Below are 17,056 nucleotides of genomic sequence, written 5' to 3' on the forward strand. Positions count from 1 at the left end.
AGCAAAGCAAGAATGCCCAAAAGTCACTGTGTCAACAAGGGACTGACTCCAACGACTATCAATTGCAAGTTAAAACAGCCGAACACTTGAGTGCAAAAAACACAAAAGACCTCGCCACAGCACCAGCAAATTTTAAGCAATAAATATTGCGTCATACCTTTATTTATGTGGCAGTGGTTTGCAGATGCATCCCGTGATGTAGCCTACCACATCCATTTAGTTCAACAGGTTATCGTTCTGATACTGTCCATGGTACTAGCAACATGCTCTGGTGCTTTTTACCTATGTATTCAGGCTAAAATGACTTGATTATCTGATGCCTCATCATCCCAGCCAAAGAGTATTGGTATTATTAGTAATGGCTACTTGCCAAATCGAAAAAATAACTTCACACAGTGTGTCTTTTTCAAATGTATTTGTTATCATTCGTAGCGTTGATCAGCAGAGTAAGAGTGGCGAAGTCACGCCCCTTCCGGTAGGGCTCATGGGACCTATGAGATCGAAAAATATGAATGGGTGTCAATGGAGAGAAAATTATTATTTCTGGTCCCAGTCTTTATATGCCCTGAATTACACATATGTTGTTTGTGGATTTAAATGATAATTTTTCAGGCAAAGAAAACTAAAAATGTTCGTGAAGAAGTTTGATAATTTTAGGTTTCATGTGAGGCCGCTTTGTGAACTACAGCTCTTCGCTGCTCTCGACGCATATGATATACGTCACCACACCCGCCCTTGGAACTCGGCACAGAGATGGCGATCTCTCTGCCCCACTTCACCGCTTTTTCCAAGGGGAGGATAAAAGCATCGAAAGAGGTGAAAACCATTATAAGTCTGGGCACGTGCAGAGTTTCAGTTATGCCGATGGGAAGATTGTCGGTCTTCTCCACGCCAGTCGCAGGGAGTGACGTCACATACGAGCCGTGTAGTCTTTCTCGTTGTGTTTTCTCTACAGCCTTTATCTGAACAATTGCACGATAAACGGTCGAACTCTTTGCATGAAAAATTATCCTTCAAATCCACAAACAACATATGCGTGACATATGCGTGACTTCGCCACTCTATAGAGTGGCGAAGTCACGCCTCTTCCGGCAGAGCCCATGGGGCCTATGAGATCGAAAAATATGAATGGGTGTCAATGGAGAGAAAATAATTATTTTCTGGTCCCAGTCTTTATATGCCCTGGAATACACATATGTTGTTGATCATTTTTCATGCAAAGAAAACTAAAAATGTTCGTGAAGAAGTTTAATAATTTTAAGTTTTATGTGAGGCCGCTTTGTGAACTACAGCTCTTCGCTGCTCTCGACGCATATGATATACGTCACCACTCCCGCACTTGGAACTCGGCACAGAGATGGCGATCTCTCTGCTCCACTTCACCACTTTTTTTCAAGGCGAGGATAAAAGCATAGAAAGAGGTGAAAACCACTATAAGTTGGGGCATGTGGAGAGTTTTAGTTATGTGCCATCTCTATGTGCCATCTCTGTGCCGAGTTCCAAGTGCGGGTGTGGTGACGTATATCATATGCGTCGAGAGCAGCAAAGAGCTGTAGTTCACAAAGCGGCCTCACATAAAACCTAAAATTATCAAACTTCTTCACAGAAATGTTTAGTTTTCTTTCCATGAAAAAATTATCATTTAAATCCACAAACAACATATGTGTAATCCAGGGCATATAAAGACTTAATTTATTTAATAATTTAATAATTTCTCTCCATTGACACCCAGTCATATTTTTCGATCTCATAGGTCCCATGAGCTCTACCGGAAGGGGCGTGACTTCGCCACTCCATAGTTCGCCGAAGTCGTTGACGTCGCTTAGCAACCGAATATGCTGGGGTTGGTAAGTTACTAGACTGCGGAGTGAGACAGATGACGTGAATCAGAGGCAAAAATACACTTTCCTTGAAAGCGGTCAAATATGCTGGACGTGGGCATTCCACTGCATTGAGAAGAGCCGTGTAATAAACAAAAATAATTGAGAGCTGAACGTTAGGAAGGCCAATGCAAGTGAATGGAGCAGTCTACAGCATTGAGAAGAGCCGTGTAATAAGTAAGGGATAATGTATAACGCCGGTCATTATCGGGAAAATAAGCCCTGACAGGGCGAACAGGACACCGACGCGCAGCGAAGGTGTCTTGCTTCGCCCTGAAGGGGCTTATTTTCGATAATGACCGGCGACGTTCTATACATTATCCCGCTTATTACACGGCTACTTGTCAAAACGAAAAAAAATCTTCACATGGTGTGTCTTTTTACAATTTATTTGTTACCAGCATTCGTAGTGTTAATCAGCTGAGAAATAGTCCGCCAAAGACGTTGACGTCGCTAAGCAACCGCAGACGCTGGGGTTGAAAAGTTACTACTTGAGGAGTGATACGAAGACGTCATTAGAGGCAAAAAGTCCTTTGTTTCCCTTGACAGTGGTCAATTAGCCTATGCTTAACAACAGTGAATGATCAAATATAATTCACAGCCGGAAGTTGTGAGGAGCCCATGCAAGTGAACGGAGCGTTCCACGGCATTGAGAAGACCCGTGTAATAATCAATAATTATTCAACTCGATTATTATTTATTTTTTTACACGTGGTGGGTACAAAATTAATCTTGACGAAATCCGGTAATTGAAGCCTATGGGCCTGGCGTTCCACTGGATTGCGAGAGGCTGGTTCATTCCATGAAGATAGAGTCCTGATTCTTTGTTCTCATTGAAATTGTACAGAATAAAGCGCCATAAAAGAATGCAGCTTCCTGTCTTCAGTGCACCGGAACACAATGCAGTAGTCGGCGGCATGCAGACTGTGCCGGCTACACTTGCTGTACACTGTGTTTGCAGATGCTTTGATTTAAAAGTACAACTTATTACCTCTGTATCAGCTGTTCTTTCCCAAATAATTTACCAAGAATGTGTGGATAGGTCGATGAGAGAAGCAAAGTGTATGAACGAGGTGCACAAGCAACATTATGCATGCGCCCTTAAAATAGCATCTGAACAACGCAGGTATTTTCTGGTTTGTGGCGCAACCTTTTTCTGAAACTGCAAAATAGCACCAGGGAACGTTTGCGCCAGAACATGCCTCCTCCTTTCGCCGAACCTCCTCTGGGGCGCAAGATCATTCCCTAATTTACCGCCGCGTGGCGGTGTAGGGAAAAGAACGCTCTGCGCCAGTTGCAAACTAGTAACGACACATGCGTCAGTGTAGAAAGTCAATTGCGCCGGACGCAAGATAGGGCCCTAACAATTTCAGACAGTGATGTGAAGTTTTTTTTGTTACCCTTTAATAGTTTCTAGTGTTGAGATCCTGTGACGGCGGAGATCAAGCCCCGATTGGCACTCTCTGCTCCTCCTTCAGGTTTCACAGTCCTTGCATAGTTTCCATTCATGGGGGCAGGGTCCTCATGGAAAGCTGGAGAACCCCTCTTCCTCGCAACAACAATTTCTGTTTATGACTACGCAGTAGTGAGTAAATTAGTCCTTCGGTTATGTTCAAATGTAGCTACTGTTTTGTCCAAATATAGCTGTTTGTCAGTAGCCAACTCTTTTTGTTCACTTACATTTTTATTGTAAAACGCACACAGACAGTCCATGCAGACAATGCTGCACTTTAAGGACGTTTTAGGGTGTCTGAAAAATAGTTGTCTTTTGATATTTTGTGTTGATGATGCTACTTCCTTTTATACCTTATTTGTGCTCATAATTATTTTCTTTCATCTTTGGAGCCTGCACTTGTTATTATGTTATTATATTGTAATGCTGCTGTTAAGAACGTTTTATATATTACTTATGCATTACTGATGGTGCTGCTCTTTATATATTACTTAATTTATACATGTTCATATTTAATCCTCCCTTTAAGCCTCCCTGACCAGTTGAGTTTAGGGCACCCAAAAGCTTAGCAGTGGCTCTGTATGCACCGAAACTTTTTACAATGCAACAAAATATTTGAAGAGCATTAAGCTATTATGCACTGATAATATAACAGTATATGAATCAGTCATTTGTATTGGGTTAAACAAGGATTTCATAACGTTTTTAATTTAAGGACCACCCACAATTGGTCTGGCCCATCTACAACTGGAATCCTGGCGCCGTGCCTGGTGTGTGTTTATTCAAACAAATGTCTGCATTATCCCATTAATTTCTTTTTCTGTCTATCCACACATAAAAAAAACAATAACTCTTGTTGGTGTATTGATTATTCATGATGATACATGATGATTCAAGATGATATCATATCATATCATGATTTGGTAAGCCTACTGTGTGTTCTTTCTGAATTAATAAAACTTTGATTAAATTCGTTAATTAAGCTTAACTAACCTTTGAAACGCCCCTGGACCCTATTTCAATCCGAGAGCTGCTGGGGCTTCATGAGGAAGTGGTTTGTTGTCTTTTCAGAACAATCAACTTTAGATTCCAGTCCCTTTTCATTAATGTATATCCAATTGTGGAAATAAGAACAAAACTCATTTTGGACTCGTGTTTTAATGATTTCCATTATTTCATTTAATTCTATTCCTGAGTATAATGTGGGATATAAAGGATATCCAGAGGGGATCTTGACGTCCCTCTGAGGTGGAGCCTACTAGAGTTTGAAGAAGACTCCACATACAAGGGTTATTAAACAAGAATCTAACCATGATTAAGCATATTCAAGAAACATAATTATCGACTGTCTGATACATAACCAACTCAAGTCAATTAACCACTACCAGAACAACACCAATTCTATGTGAATGAGGCCGTTAAAAAATAACCCCTTCACACAACGATAAGAAATACAGCATAGCGCTCTGTGGCCCTGTTTAAACAAGAGGAATACAACAGTTATTGAATCTAGGTTTAAACTTCATATATTTACTACAAGGGCACAACGCACAGTTTGAGCCTGTAGAGACGAAGGGGTTGTTTGCAAGAGATCTTCACCAGATTTGACATATGTGTTTTCAACAATCATCTCAGAGAATTGGTGTCTTAGTTTACATTACTATGGATAATGTTGTGAATCATGTTTGATATAATTACACAGGCTAGTAATTGTAAAGAAAGTAGGTAAACATGGCAGTTATAGATATTTTAGATTAATTTGCATATTAACCTTCTAGTGGTGTTTAAAATGAATGTCTACATCACATATGCAACTATTCCCATCCCAAGACTGAGAAAAATTAAAAATCGGTTCACAAAGCCTGATGACATGCATAATTAATCTGCAAACCATTTGTTTTTACGATGGATGTGGTATACTGGAATTGTTAGTATGTGTGAAGTCGTGTTCAAAAAGGGTGAGATGGGCATATTCCATGTGAGTTTGCAGTGAACCTGTGAAACAGAAAGAAATCCTTCAGCATCTTGTCTTCACTGGACCTCCAGGAGGGGCGAGGCCCTCCAGGGAATGACCCCGCTGAGGGGTGAGGCGGCCGGGGGCTGCTCATAGCCGAGGAGCTGGCGCGTGGATGACTCCCAGCTCCGCCCAAACTCCAGCCGGCTGTAGATGCATGGGTACTGGTGGTCGGCCCAGCGCACCCAGTCCACTGCCCGCTTCACCGCACGCCAGCGCTCGCCACATCTGCAACAACATTCTTATTGAGCCTTAGCCCGCACACACCAATAACACACCTTCTAATACGCATGTATGGAGTGTGTATGCTTCAACCAGGTTCCCCCGCGGACCCTGGCATCACTGCTCGGCTGGGAGTCGGCCAACCGATCTTCATGATGTTATGGGTTATTTTCCCTTTCATTTTTTTGAAGGTCCCATATTATACCACCAAGTGTGCGTGTGATTAGCCCACATGTGATGTAACGAGAGGCAGATTTTGAAAACGGCTTGTAATGGCAATATCACTCTCACACCTGGTGGTACAATATGGGACCTTTAAGATTATTTCTATCCATTTTCCAGAGTATCTTTTGAGTTTGAAGTATTTACTTACCTCTCTATTCATTTGGGTGATGTACCTGGTAGCTGTATGAGCCCCTCGTTTTGTTTTGTTTGTATTGTTTATGCCTGTCTACTTATTTTGAACAATGTTGTTTTGAGGAAAATAAACTCAACCACAGAAACCGGCGATGGTGCTGGGGTCTGGGTGGACAGGTGTGGAGGGCCCTGTAGTGTCGGAGTGCTCGGTGAGGGCAGAGACCTGGCCTCCGGGGGCGTGTCCAGGCTGAACAGGTTCCTCAGCAGCCGCCCCTCAGCCACACCCTCCAGCCGCATCAACTGCAGCACGAGCAGGGACGCCAGCAGCCTCAGGATGTCCGCACGCGCCCGCACGCCTACACACATGCGCACGCACACGCACACACACACACACACACACACACACACACACACACACACACACACACACACACACACATCATCATCACAAGGGTAAGCTTCCAGCAAACAGCCGCAGCTTTCCTTAACCCAAGTCAAATGGGCCGCATTCTCTAGAGGACTGGCGGCTGCAGCTAGCCTGGTTTACCACTTCCTGCAGAATTTGACACATTGTTTAACGTGCTCGCATTGTTTTTTCTTGGCTTTTAAAAGTAATCCTATAGTAGTATACAGTAACTAATTTAGTTTGGGCAGTGGCAGTGATTTGGGGGCTTGGGCGTGATGGGTAGGAGGAGGTTCTACTTGAAAACAATAGAATGGAATAAAAAAAGATTTTTTTTTGTAAACCATGGACGTGAACTAGTTAAAGGTTGGGTATGGGAAACGCCAGCAGATTTTGAAAATACACAACTCAAATGGTCCTACCCCCTCTCCTTCAACGCTGACTCTGACTCCCCCCATTCCAAGTACATGGACGCGCAATCATCCTCGAGCGCGAACACAGATGCGTGAGAGCGAGCCATTAGCTAGTTAGCTAGCTCCAGTAGCTACCGCAGGATAACAACAAACAGAAGCTTGCTCTGGGACACGAGCTTTGAGTGCAAGAAGGGGTCACACGCGGGGAGCAGGGGAGGGGGAGTGCAGTACGACCGTTTAATTGACGTACTTACTGTCCAATGCCACTCGGTGGGTCTGTAAATCATTGGCTTGGAGTTTTTCGAGCCCTGCCCGTTCCACAGATGATTGACTTGTTTAATTTTCATGTCAGTATTTCTAACTCAGTGGCTGTAAGTGGGTTATGATAAGGATTTCAAGTAATTTTGCAAAAATGGCTAAAAAAGAGAATTCCATACCCAACCTTTAATTTGGATCTATGTGAACTGAACTTTGAGCTAGCTCTTGTGAAGTGTGAAGTGTGAACCCCCCCCCCACACACACACACACACACACACACACACACACACACACACACACACACACACACACACACACACACACACACACACACACACACACACACACACACACACACCTACCTAGTGAGCAGATGCCCTTGCTCTTCAGGAATACGTTGGCAAATGATTTGATTTCCATCTTCAGGAGCACTCCCAGTGCAACAGAACACTCCCAGTAGCCCTCCTTGAACACAGAAATTCAACACATTGTGGTCAGACCAGAAAAATTGCACACAGAGTACAATCATACACAGTATCCAACTTTACCCACTATGTGGCGTGTCTAATCACGCTATACTAACGTCCAACAAATTGTCTGCCAAGTTCAGGTGGAAAGATATGATCATGATATATAGTTAAATTACAGAATACATATAAACAGAGGTACATAGATACACATACGTATGGAGCATTTCATTGGCAATAACAAGTAATGCCTGGAAGATACACTAACACCGGGTCCAAATGTACTTTAAGAATGATGTCCTGGTGGCACAATCTACTGGCCAATTGATTGAATATCTTACCCTGACATGTTACCTGTGAAAGTGTCAAATCTATCCATCATTGGCTGATGGTAGGTGTTCATTGTGATCCTGAAGACTTAATTTGTTTTTTCAAGGTTAATTAAACCCACACAAAAAAAGGGTGTCACAAACCAGCCAGGTGAAGAGTGGTTGAATTAAATCACTTGTTAATGTCGATTTGAACCCTAAAGCTTGAATCAGTATAGAATCAGCAATGAGTCAATCATTTAGGCATTTAATAGTTTATCAATAATAAAACTACCTTTGTTTTTCTGATTTAGGTTATGGTCATGATCATAAATCTTTCTGTTTAAGGCCTACAGACGTTTCTTACATACTATTGATTGGTAATGGAAAAATGTAGACATGACTTCATTATGATGTGATAATAAAATAAATATTTAACCAAACCGCTCCCTGTGATTCTAGATTGGGGCGATCAATTATTTTTTAAGGTTCCATGAATCCAGCATTTTAACCTATTTTGACAGAGATTTATAGAATGAGTCAGGTCATAAGCAAAAGAACAGCCCTGTTTGACTAAGGGCGCACTCACACTAGGCCATCTGTAACATACTCAAGTATGTTTTTCCCCTAACTACTCTACTAGGCCATTTAAGTCTCCTTTGTTCATTATAGTTATATCATATATAAATATATGTTGGTTTAGCAAGTTGCATTAAAATTAAGAAAATAGTAAATACTAAATAATTTGACCTGGAAATTAGCTAAATTGAATTCCATAATTTTCTTACTTTACAGACCTATAAATGTAGGAACCCGTTATCGTGATGTCAAACGTCATTCACCTTATTGATTTAAATGATGTACCGATTTGCTCATTTGTGGTGAACAGCCTTCAGAGTCAAGAATGATGTAGATGTAACATTAGTTAAATTAATAATTCTACTTCATTAAGAGTATGATTATGCTTTCCATAGGAAAAATATATATAATTACAAATCCTGGTAATTCTGTGGTGGTCCTAAAAAAAGAATTACTTACTGAACATTGCATTTGAAAGATGTTGGTCCACTTGGTGGTTGATTTTTCAGGCTCCATTCTGATTATCTCATCATTCACATCATTCTCAACACCTCTCGGAACGACGGTTTCAAGATCTTCAATTGTCCTCCGCAGTAGACTCCTGCAACCCTCAGAAGACCCCCCCTCCCTAGGTGAAGCGCCTACTTTCATTGCGGCCTTTGCTCTAAGTTTTTTTGAGGGAGGGGCAGACAAATACTGGGGTTGTAGTCCAGGAGGTGCGTCACGCTGCAGGCTAAAGGGGCTGCTGAAGGGAACACCTGGTGGGAGATCATACATCATGGTCTGACCATGGTCTAATGAGGAGCTAGAGAAAGGTTGTGATGGGATAGGAGGAGGTGGAGCACTCTGCCTGCCATAGGCGAATCCAGATAAAGGTTGTGATGGGATAAGAGGAGTAGCACTCTGCCAGCCAAAGGGGGTTCCAGAGAAAGGTTGTGATGGGATAGGAGGAGTAGCACCACTCTGCCTGCCAAAGGGGGTTCCAGATAAAGGTTGTGATGGGATAGGAGGAGTAGCACCACTCTGCCAGCCAAAGAGGGTTCCAGAGAAAGGTTGGTATTGGTCAGGAGGAGGTGGAGCACTCTGCCAGCCAACGGGGGTTTCAGAGAAAGGTTGTGATTGGGTAGGAGGAGGTGCACCACTCTGCCTGCCAAAGGGGATTTCAGAGAAGGGTTGTGATTGGGTAGGAGGAGGTGCACCTCTCTCCCTGCATAAGAGGGTTTCAGTCAAAGGTTGTGATTGGGTAGGAGGAGGTGCACCACTCTGCTTGCCAAAGGGGGTTCCAGAGAAAGGTTGTGATGGGATAGGAGCAGGTGGAGCACTCTGCCTGCCATAGGCGAATCCAGATAAAGTTTGTGATGGGATAAGAGGAGTAGCAATCTGCCAGCCAACGGGGGTTTCAGAGAAAGGTTGTGATTGGGTAGGAGGAGGTGCACCACTCTGCCTGCCAAAGGGGATTTCAGAGAAGGGTTGTGATTGGGTAGGAGGAGGTGCACCTCTCTCCCTGCACAAGAGGGTTTCAGTCAAAGGTTGTGATTGGGTAGGAGGAGGTGCACCTCTCTCCCTGCATAAGAGGGTTTCAGTCAAAGGTTGTGATTGGGTAGGAGGAGGTGGAGCACTCTGCCTGCCATAGTCGGTTCCAGAGAAAGGTTGTGATGGGATAGGAGGAGGTGGAGCACTCTGCCTGCCAAAGGGGGTTCTAGAGAAAAGTTGTGATTGGGTAGGAGGAGGTGCACCACTCATCCTGCATAAGAGGGTTTCAGTGAAAGGTTGTGATTGGGTAGGAGGAGGTGCACCACTCTGCCCCCATAAGTTGGGGACAGTGCTGCCCCATCTCCTCCCCCTGCGTAAGACGGGGGGAGGAGATGGGGCAGCACGCTTACTGCATTTGACGTAAGAGCGAAGTTCAAATCTTTTAGTAGTAGGTGCAACAATGGCCTGGGCCCTGGAAAAGGTTGGGGGAGGAGGGGCATCACTTCGCATGCAATCTGTTAAGTCAGAGGGAGCTGGTGGGGGGCGAGGACGAGGGGCAGCACTCTGCTGGAGGAGTGCATGAGACGATTGAGCAGAATAGAAGGAATCGTCAATATATTCTGCAGCGCTACAACACTCAAGCAATCCGTTCCCCTCTTCCTCCTCTTCATAATCCTCTCCGTCATCCAGTGCTGAAAGTTGGGCAGCACTTTGAATGCAAACTTTTAAGTCAGAGGGAGATGGAGGAGAATCGAAGGAATCGTCAATATATTCTGTAGCGCAACAACCCACATACAATCCGTACCCCTCTTCGTCCTCTTCATCATCCTCTTCGTCAGCCTCCTCATAGTCCTCCCCTTCATTTTCCACCTCGTTCTTCTTCCTCCCCTCGGCCCCCTTTTCTTCCCCGCTCTCCTCCTCCATGATCCAACCCTTGTCCTCCTCTTCTCCCCCCTCCTCCTCCGCCTCCTCTGCCTCGTTCCAACCCATGTACGACAGGTAGTCCACATCTTCTTCTGCAATTATTTTAGAGATGTCTGTGAGCTCTGGCTCCTCTGGACGTTGTGGATCCTGGGGGAGACAAAAGGAGCAAGGATCATTAACATTATATCCATGGAACGATAGTGCATCTGCACCAACCCCAATCTCTGAAGTCTACGGGTAGACAAGGACACCGCAGCCATTGTATGAGGGTGGGACAAGTCCCACACCGTTATTTAAATGATAAGTTTAGACCCCCCCTAGCTTTGACCATGTTTTTAGTTCGTAGAAAATGTGTGCATCGGCCTATTCACTTATTACTCTCTTTTCAGAGCGCTGTGTCAGTGGTTCATTATCAAATCCATTCCGCCTGCTTATTGAGAGAATGCCCAAATCATGAAGTTCAATACCACGTTTACACTGCTATCTTGCACCCAGGTAGATTCTCTCTTAGCACACACACTACAGATAAGAGCGCTGCTGATGTAAGTCATTGATATGAGATGCTGTTGATGTACAGTTGACCAAGCTCTTTGACCAGAGCAGCTTCGATATGCTTAATGAGTTAAAAAGGGTGCTAGTCTCTGGAAAGATGGAAAGAAAAACCTGTGTAAACAAAGCCACCGAGATAACTGGCAAACAACATAACAACATAATAGCTTTGGTGATTCTTCACAGTAGTAGAAATGATTGGAAGATGATTGTAGTTTATTGGAGAATGCATAGGGGCACTTTGGCTACAGTAGCCCTCTCCACTTTACTCATTGATTTGATGACATGAAAGAAATGAAATGAACAGAAATTGCAAATGCATGCAAGCACAAAGATATCCTCATGTTTAAATCAACAATGCGTTGTCATTGTTAGAGATATTGTTAAAGATGGCTCTGAGTTAGTCATTGAATCAATTTCTTTACTTTTAGCTTTTAACATTTTCAGATATATGATCTGGGAAAATATTGGGTGCTCATCTAATCTAAGACTTCCTTCGACAATCATTCAACTTGTCTTACACAAAACCACAGTGCTTAAGTACACTGCGTGCATTGCTTGTATTTGCAAAGGACTGATGGGCTGTCTGCGTGTTTATAGTACCCTTTTGTAGGTCCTTGTTGGTGTTTATAGTACCCTGTGCCGGTCCTTGTTTGTGTTTATAGTACCCTGTGTAGGTCCTTGTTGGTTTTATAGTACCTTGTGCCGGTCCCTGTTTGTGTTTATAGTACCCTGTATAGGTCCTTGTTTGTGTTTATAGTACGCTATGTAGGTCCTTGTTTGTGTTTATAGTACCCTGTGTAGGTCCTTTCTTGTGTTTATAGTACCCGGTATAGGTCCTTGTTTGTGTTTATAGTACCCTGTGTAGGTCCTTGTTTGTGTTTATAGTACCCTGTATAAATCCTTGTTTGTGTTTATAGTACCCTGGGTAGGTCCTTGTTTGTGTTTATAGTACCCTGTGCCGGTCCTTGTTTGTGTGTTTATAGTACCCTGTGTAGGTCTTTGTTTAAAGTACAACGTGCAGCTCCTTGTTTTGTAGAATACTTTTTGGGTTTTTCTTGTAGGAGGTATTTTGTGGTATTTTGTCGATTGTGTGTATCATGGTTCTTGCACCATTTTTAAAGTCAAATTTAAGACATTATAAGACCTTTTTAAGACCAACACATACATAAATGAAGACCCAAAAAATGTCAGAAAAATGATTTGATAGAAAAGGGAATTTATTGAGTCACTTATAAGACACATCAACCTAATTTTGAGTGTAGTGGTACTAGTAGTAGTTAGTAGTACTAGTAGCCGTAGTACTAGCAGTAGTATTAGTACTCTTGCAAAGTTATCTCGGAAGCGTGCGGACACGACGATACGCGAACACATGAACCCACCCGTGTTACCCATAAACACCCATGTCCCGTCTCTTAGCAACCGGACACGCTGGGGTTGATAAATTACCGGACTACTGTAACTACTACGGAGTGATAACAAAGACGTGATTCAGGCAATAAATCCACCGTCCTTGACAGCAGTCAAGTTTGGTGTGCGGAGTGGACCAATTGCGAACTACTGCAGCTGCTATAAGTTAAACACCAAAATAATCGGAATAAGTGTATCCATGTCGATTATAGCGGACTACACCACCTCTTCTGCAGCCGAATAGAATTATATTCCGAATAGATAATTGTATTCCGATTGAGGCGTGTATATTATCCTTTTCTATTCCGATTGAGCTGTTCTTCCACATCTATGCGGATCAGATGTGTCCATGTAAACGCAGCTGCCAGTGATCTCCACACACACACACACACACACACACACACACACACACACACACACACACACACACACACACACACACACACACACACACACACACACACACACACACACAGGCTTTGACTCCGAACTTCGTTGTTCGAATATCAAAAAATAAATCAAAATTCAAACGAATATTAGGCATCCCTTAATATTCAAACCTGTTATGGGCAGGCCAAGAGGGAGAGACGTTGGAGAACCCGACACAGTCTATTCATAATATTGTAATGACCACGGAAGAGGCAGTGAATGAAGTATTGATTAGACAGCGATTTATTAGAAACCTAATAAACCGTTGGAACACGCAGGACCGGTAACCATAGCAACGCCGATAAACAAACCCCGCAAAGCCCAATCCTCAGGTCTTACTGAAGGAATTTAATGGTCAAAATATTATTAATAAATATTCTCATATATTCTAATATTAATATTAATAATCAAACAAACTTCGAATATAATTTTTGGGCAAAAGTCAAAGCCCTAACACACACACACAATTTAATTAATTTACTGTTTGGAAACGTACAATGATCCAGCATGAACTGTGATCCATAGTACCGCCATATATGGATATCCATCTGTTTGCTTTTAGTGGTTTTGTTCATACTCTCGTCGAACATGAGGACGTACTGTTTATCGTTTACGCTGCGTGCCAGCTCTCTTTTTATGAAAGATGCGATGCCGTATTTGGCAAGATAGGCCGAGATAGTCCCGCTAGCTGCTGCGGAGTATCGGATATGTTTCTGCGACCTCATGTGGGACTCAAGAGCTTTTGCTCCCATGGTCCCTAGTATGAATGACTTTCGGCATAAACGACACCTTGCCTCGTAGTCACCTGCCTTATCCAACCACCCCGAAACTTATCCTCCTCAAACCATCTCTCATTGAATTTGCACCGTCCCATCCTGAAAGTAGCGCAAGTTGGCCTAATGATGTCAACTGTCACTAGCTAAAAGTAGCGCCAGCCAGTTAGCCGACTGATGACTGATGTCAACGTTAACGTAATGTAAAACTTCTGAAAATGCCGTAATTAAAAGACACACTATGTGATTTGTTGTTTACGACAATTTTCCCTATAGTCTTAAAAAAACCTTTGCAAAATTTAATACCGAGAGAAAATTTACAGTAAATTAAAGACAATTTATGGCATTGATTTCACACAAAAAAAAGTAAGACTTTTTTAGGACCCGCGGGAACCATGTGTATGTTTTATGTAGTATCTGTTATGTGGGTGTGGGACTGCAGCACATAGACTCAGGTATCTTACAAAAGAGTTGCTTAACCTCAATGAGAGTGCCTCTATAAATAAAGGTTGGTTACAGTGGTTGGAGTAGTCTGCTTGAGCAGCAGTATGTGTATAGTTACCCTCTTTTCGATGGCCACAAAGCTGGTGAACTGGGACAGGATGGAGAACTCTTTGCTCAGCTCAACGATGAACGACTTAAGCTCCGCCTTCTTGCCCTGGAAAAGCAACAATAAAATAAAGCTAAACAAACCCTCCACAGGATAATATTCATGCCATCTGTACAAATGCATGCCACACACACGCACACAGCACTACAATACATGTAGTAGTTTGATTGACAAAGCAACAAAGTGCCTATAGACGTACTATTTATATGCAGTCTACACACACACCAACACCCACACAAACCCACAGCCACCCACCCAACCACATCAACAGCCACACACACACACCCACACCTCGTGCTCAGCTTGACCGATGGACAGCGTTCCGTTCTCATAGTCTCTGATGACCGCTCTCGCCGTCAGTTGGTGGAGGAACTGTAAAAGCAAACACACAGACGATGCCATGACTATATGAATTGATATATTTATATATGTATTCTTATGTAACATTGACACAAGGTTGGTGCTGGTGATTTTGGCGTCTTGATGATTCTTCTTGATGTGTAGAACTTCTGCATGTTCTTTCTCAGATTATCAATGAGGTAGCAGCTTGTGTTATTTTCACAACCATCTACAGTCTCACAATTTCCTTTATCTTTTCTTTGCCAAGACAAATCTGATTGGCCAATACACATTGAAGATAAAAAAAAAATATTTTATTATTTTTAGGATAAACTTAAATTGTCAAGAGATACATTTTTGACGTTGCTCTTCCAATAAAGTGAGTAATGGCAAAACCGGTTGTCATTTTTATTTTGAGGCAGAAGGGGATGTTGTCGGCAGCTTCTGAATGTAACTAATAAAGTAACTTTTAATCTAATTTAGTTACTTTAAAAATCAAGTAATCAGTAAAGTAACTAAGTTAATTTTTAAAGGAGTAATCAGTATCAGTAATCAGATTAGTTCTTCAAGGAATCTGTGGCAACACTGCTCATAATTTATGAGATAAGGATAGGATCCGGGCTGAGGATCTAAATAGCCTTTTGAAAAAAGCAAGCACACATTTCCTACTTATTTCCTTCCTTGAATGACTTTCCTACTTTGAGAGATTAACATGTCATTAAGTGGCATAAAAAATAAGCCTGTCAAATCGCCAGCAACCAAATAATTGTTTCACGTTCACAGTCCAAACCAGTAGGTGGAGGTATGCATTTAGACGTGATTTGCCTGAACTAACTTTGTTCACTGAACCGACACAGAAATGAACAGAAGAGACTGAATGCAATGAGCTTCCGTAGGCAAGTCATTCAAAGTAGGAAATAAGTAGGAAGTGTGTGCTTGCTTTTATTGAAAGGCTGTTTAGATCCTCAGCATGGATCCTATCCTTGTCTCATAATAGCTTCTGTACTATTCAGCTACATGATGTGCAATTATTTTATTAACTTGGGAAAAAGACAATAGATGGAAAAGACCTTAACCCTGGGAAAACCCTGCTGTATATATTAGGGTTGAGGTTAATATGTAACACACAAGCGCACTGTGTGTGTTTGTGTCCGTCTGGGTGTCTGTGAGCATCGTACCGTGCCCCTGGTCTTCTGCAGCTCGCTGGTGGAAACCATGGTGACCACCTCCATCCCACTCAGGTTCCCATGGAGAAGGGCCTGTCCCACAGAGGAGACAGGTTAATTTCACAGACAGACAGACAGACAGACAGACAGACAGACAGACAGACAGACAGACAGACAGACAGACAGACAGACAGACAGACAGACAGAGTAAGCTGACGTGTTGCCGTGGCCACCTGTGTGCAGTGCGGGACAAAGCCATACACCAGCGTGTGGTGGTCATTGAAGAGGGAGTGGATCTGCTGGGGGGCCTGGACAGGGGGGGGCGCTGTGGGGTTGAACTGCTGCCACTTTACAGACACCGAGCTGCAGCCCGGGGAGCCCATGCGCTTCACCTGAGACACCACCTAGACACACACACACACACACACACACACACACACACACGCACACGCACACAAACACACAAACATAGACGTATGTGCATGAAAACATACACACATACACATACTCACACCATTTTGTATGTAAACAAACATTTACAATTAATGTATTGTAGCGAGTTTAAGAGGAAATAGCTAAATTGCTTCCATCACAACACGTGTTCTTCATCGCCATCTGATGGCCGTATGGGTCATGTGCTATTGTTTGGCTTGGCGTCATTCAATTATGTTCGCCAAAAGCTTTTTGTTGAGCTCCTTCCTGAGTTTCGAGAGGTAAGAACCACCACACTATTATCATTAACTTAAGGCTCACCTTTTCTTTCCAGTTGTGTTCGGTTTTCGTGTCAAACATTTCATAGGCTCCGCCCCCTGCTTGTGCAAGGGTTCTCAACATGTGCTGATTGGCTGTTGAGCTGAGATGACACACAAACACAAACACACACACACACACACACTCACACATTTCTAAATGTGACAACACATCTTAGAGATATATTGTTGTTGACCATGAATTTTGGGTCGGCTTAGCTCAGGAGCTGGAGTGGGTTGACTCGCAACCGGAAGGTGGCTAGCTTCCACCTAGCTGAAT

General features: G+C 42.9%; 1 protein-coding gene across 1 annotated transcript in view; it reads right to left on the reverse strand.

Annotated features, from left to right (window-relative positions):
• Positions 1–4,472: 4,472 nt before the first annotated feature.
• parp4 (poly (ADP-ribose) polymerase family, member 4) overlaps positions 4,473–17,056 on the reverse strand; it is a 41,361-nt gene continuing 28,777 nt past the window's right edge. Inside the window, exons 25-33 of the mRNA XM_056579148.1 lie at positions 16,781–16,880; positions 16,261–16,431; positions 16,040–16,120; positions 14,814–14,894; positions 14,475–14,570; positions 8,814–10,898; positions 7,363–7,465; positions 6,150–6,282; positions 4,473–5,575 (exon numbers count right to left, since the gene is read on the reverse strand). Of these exons, the coding sequence (XP_056435123.1) occupies positions 5,365–5,575; positions 6,150–6,282; positions 7,363–7,465; positions 8,814–10,898; positions 14,475–14,570; positions 14,814–14,894; positions 16,040–16,120; positions 16,261–16,431; positions 16,781–16,880 (3,061 nt within the window). The 3' untranslated portion in view covers positions 4,473–5,364. The remainder of the gene's footprint in view (positions 5,576–6,149; positions 6,283–7,362; positions 7,466–8,813; positions 10,899–14,474; positions 14,571–14,813; positions 14,895–16,039; positions 16,121–16,260; positions 16,432–16,780; positions 16,881–17,056) is intronic.

Source organism: Gadus chalcogrammus, chromosome 20 (genome assembly GCF_026213295.1).
Source record: "Gadus chalcogrammus isolate NIFS_2021 chromosome 20, NIFS_Gcha_1.0, whole genome shotgun sequence".
In the NCBI taxonomy this organism is placed as follows: Eukaryota; Metazoa; Chordata; class Actinopteri; order Gadiformes; family Gadidae; genus Gadus; species Gadus chalcogrammus.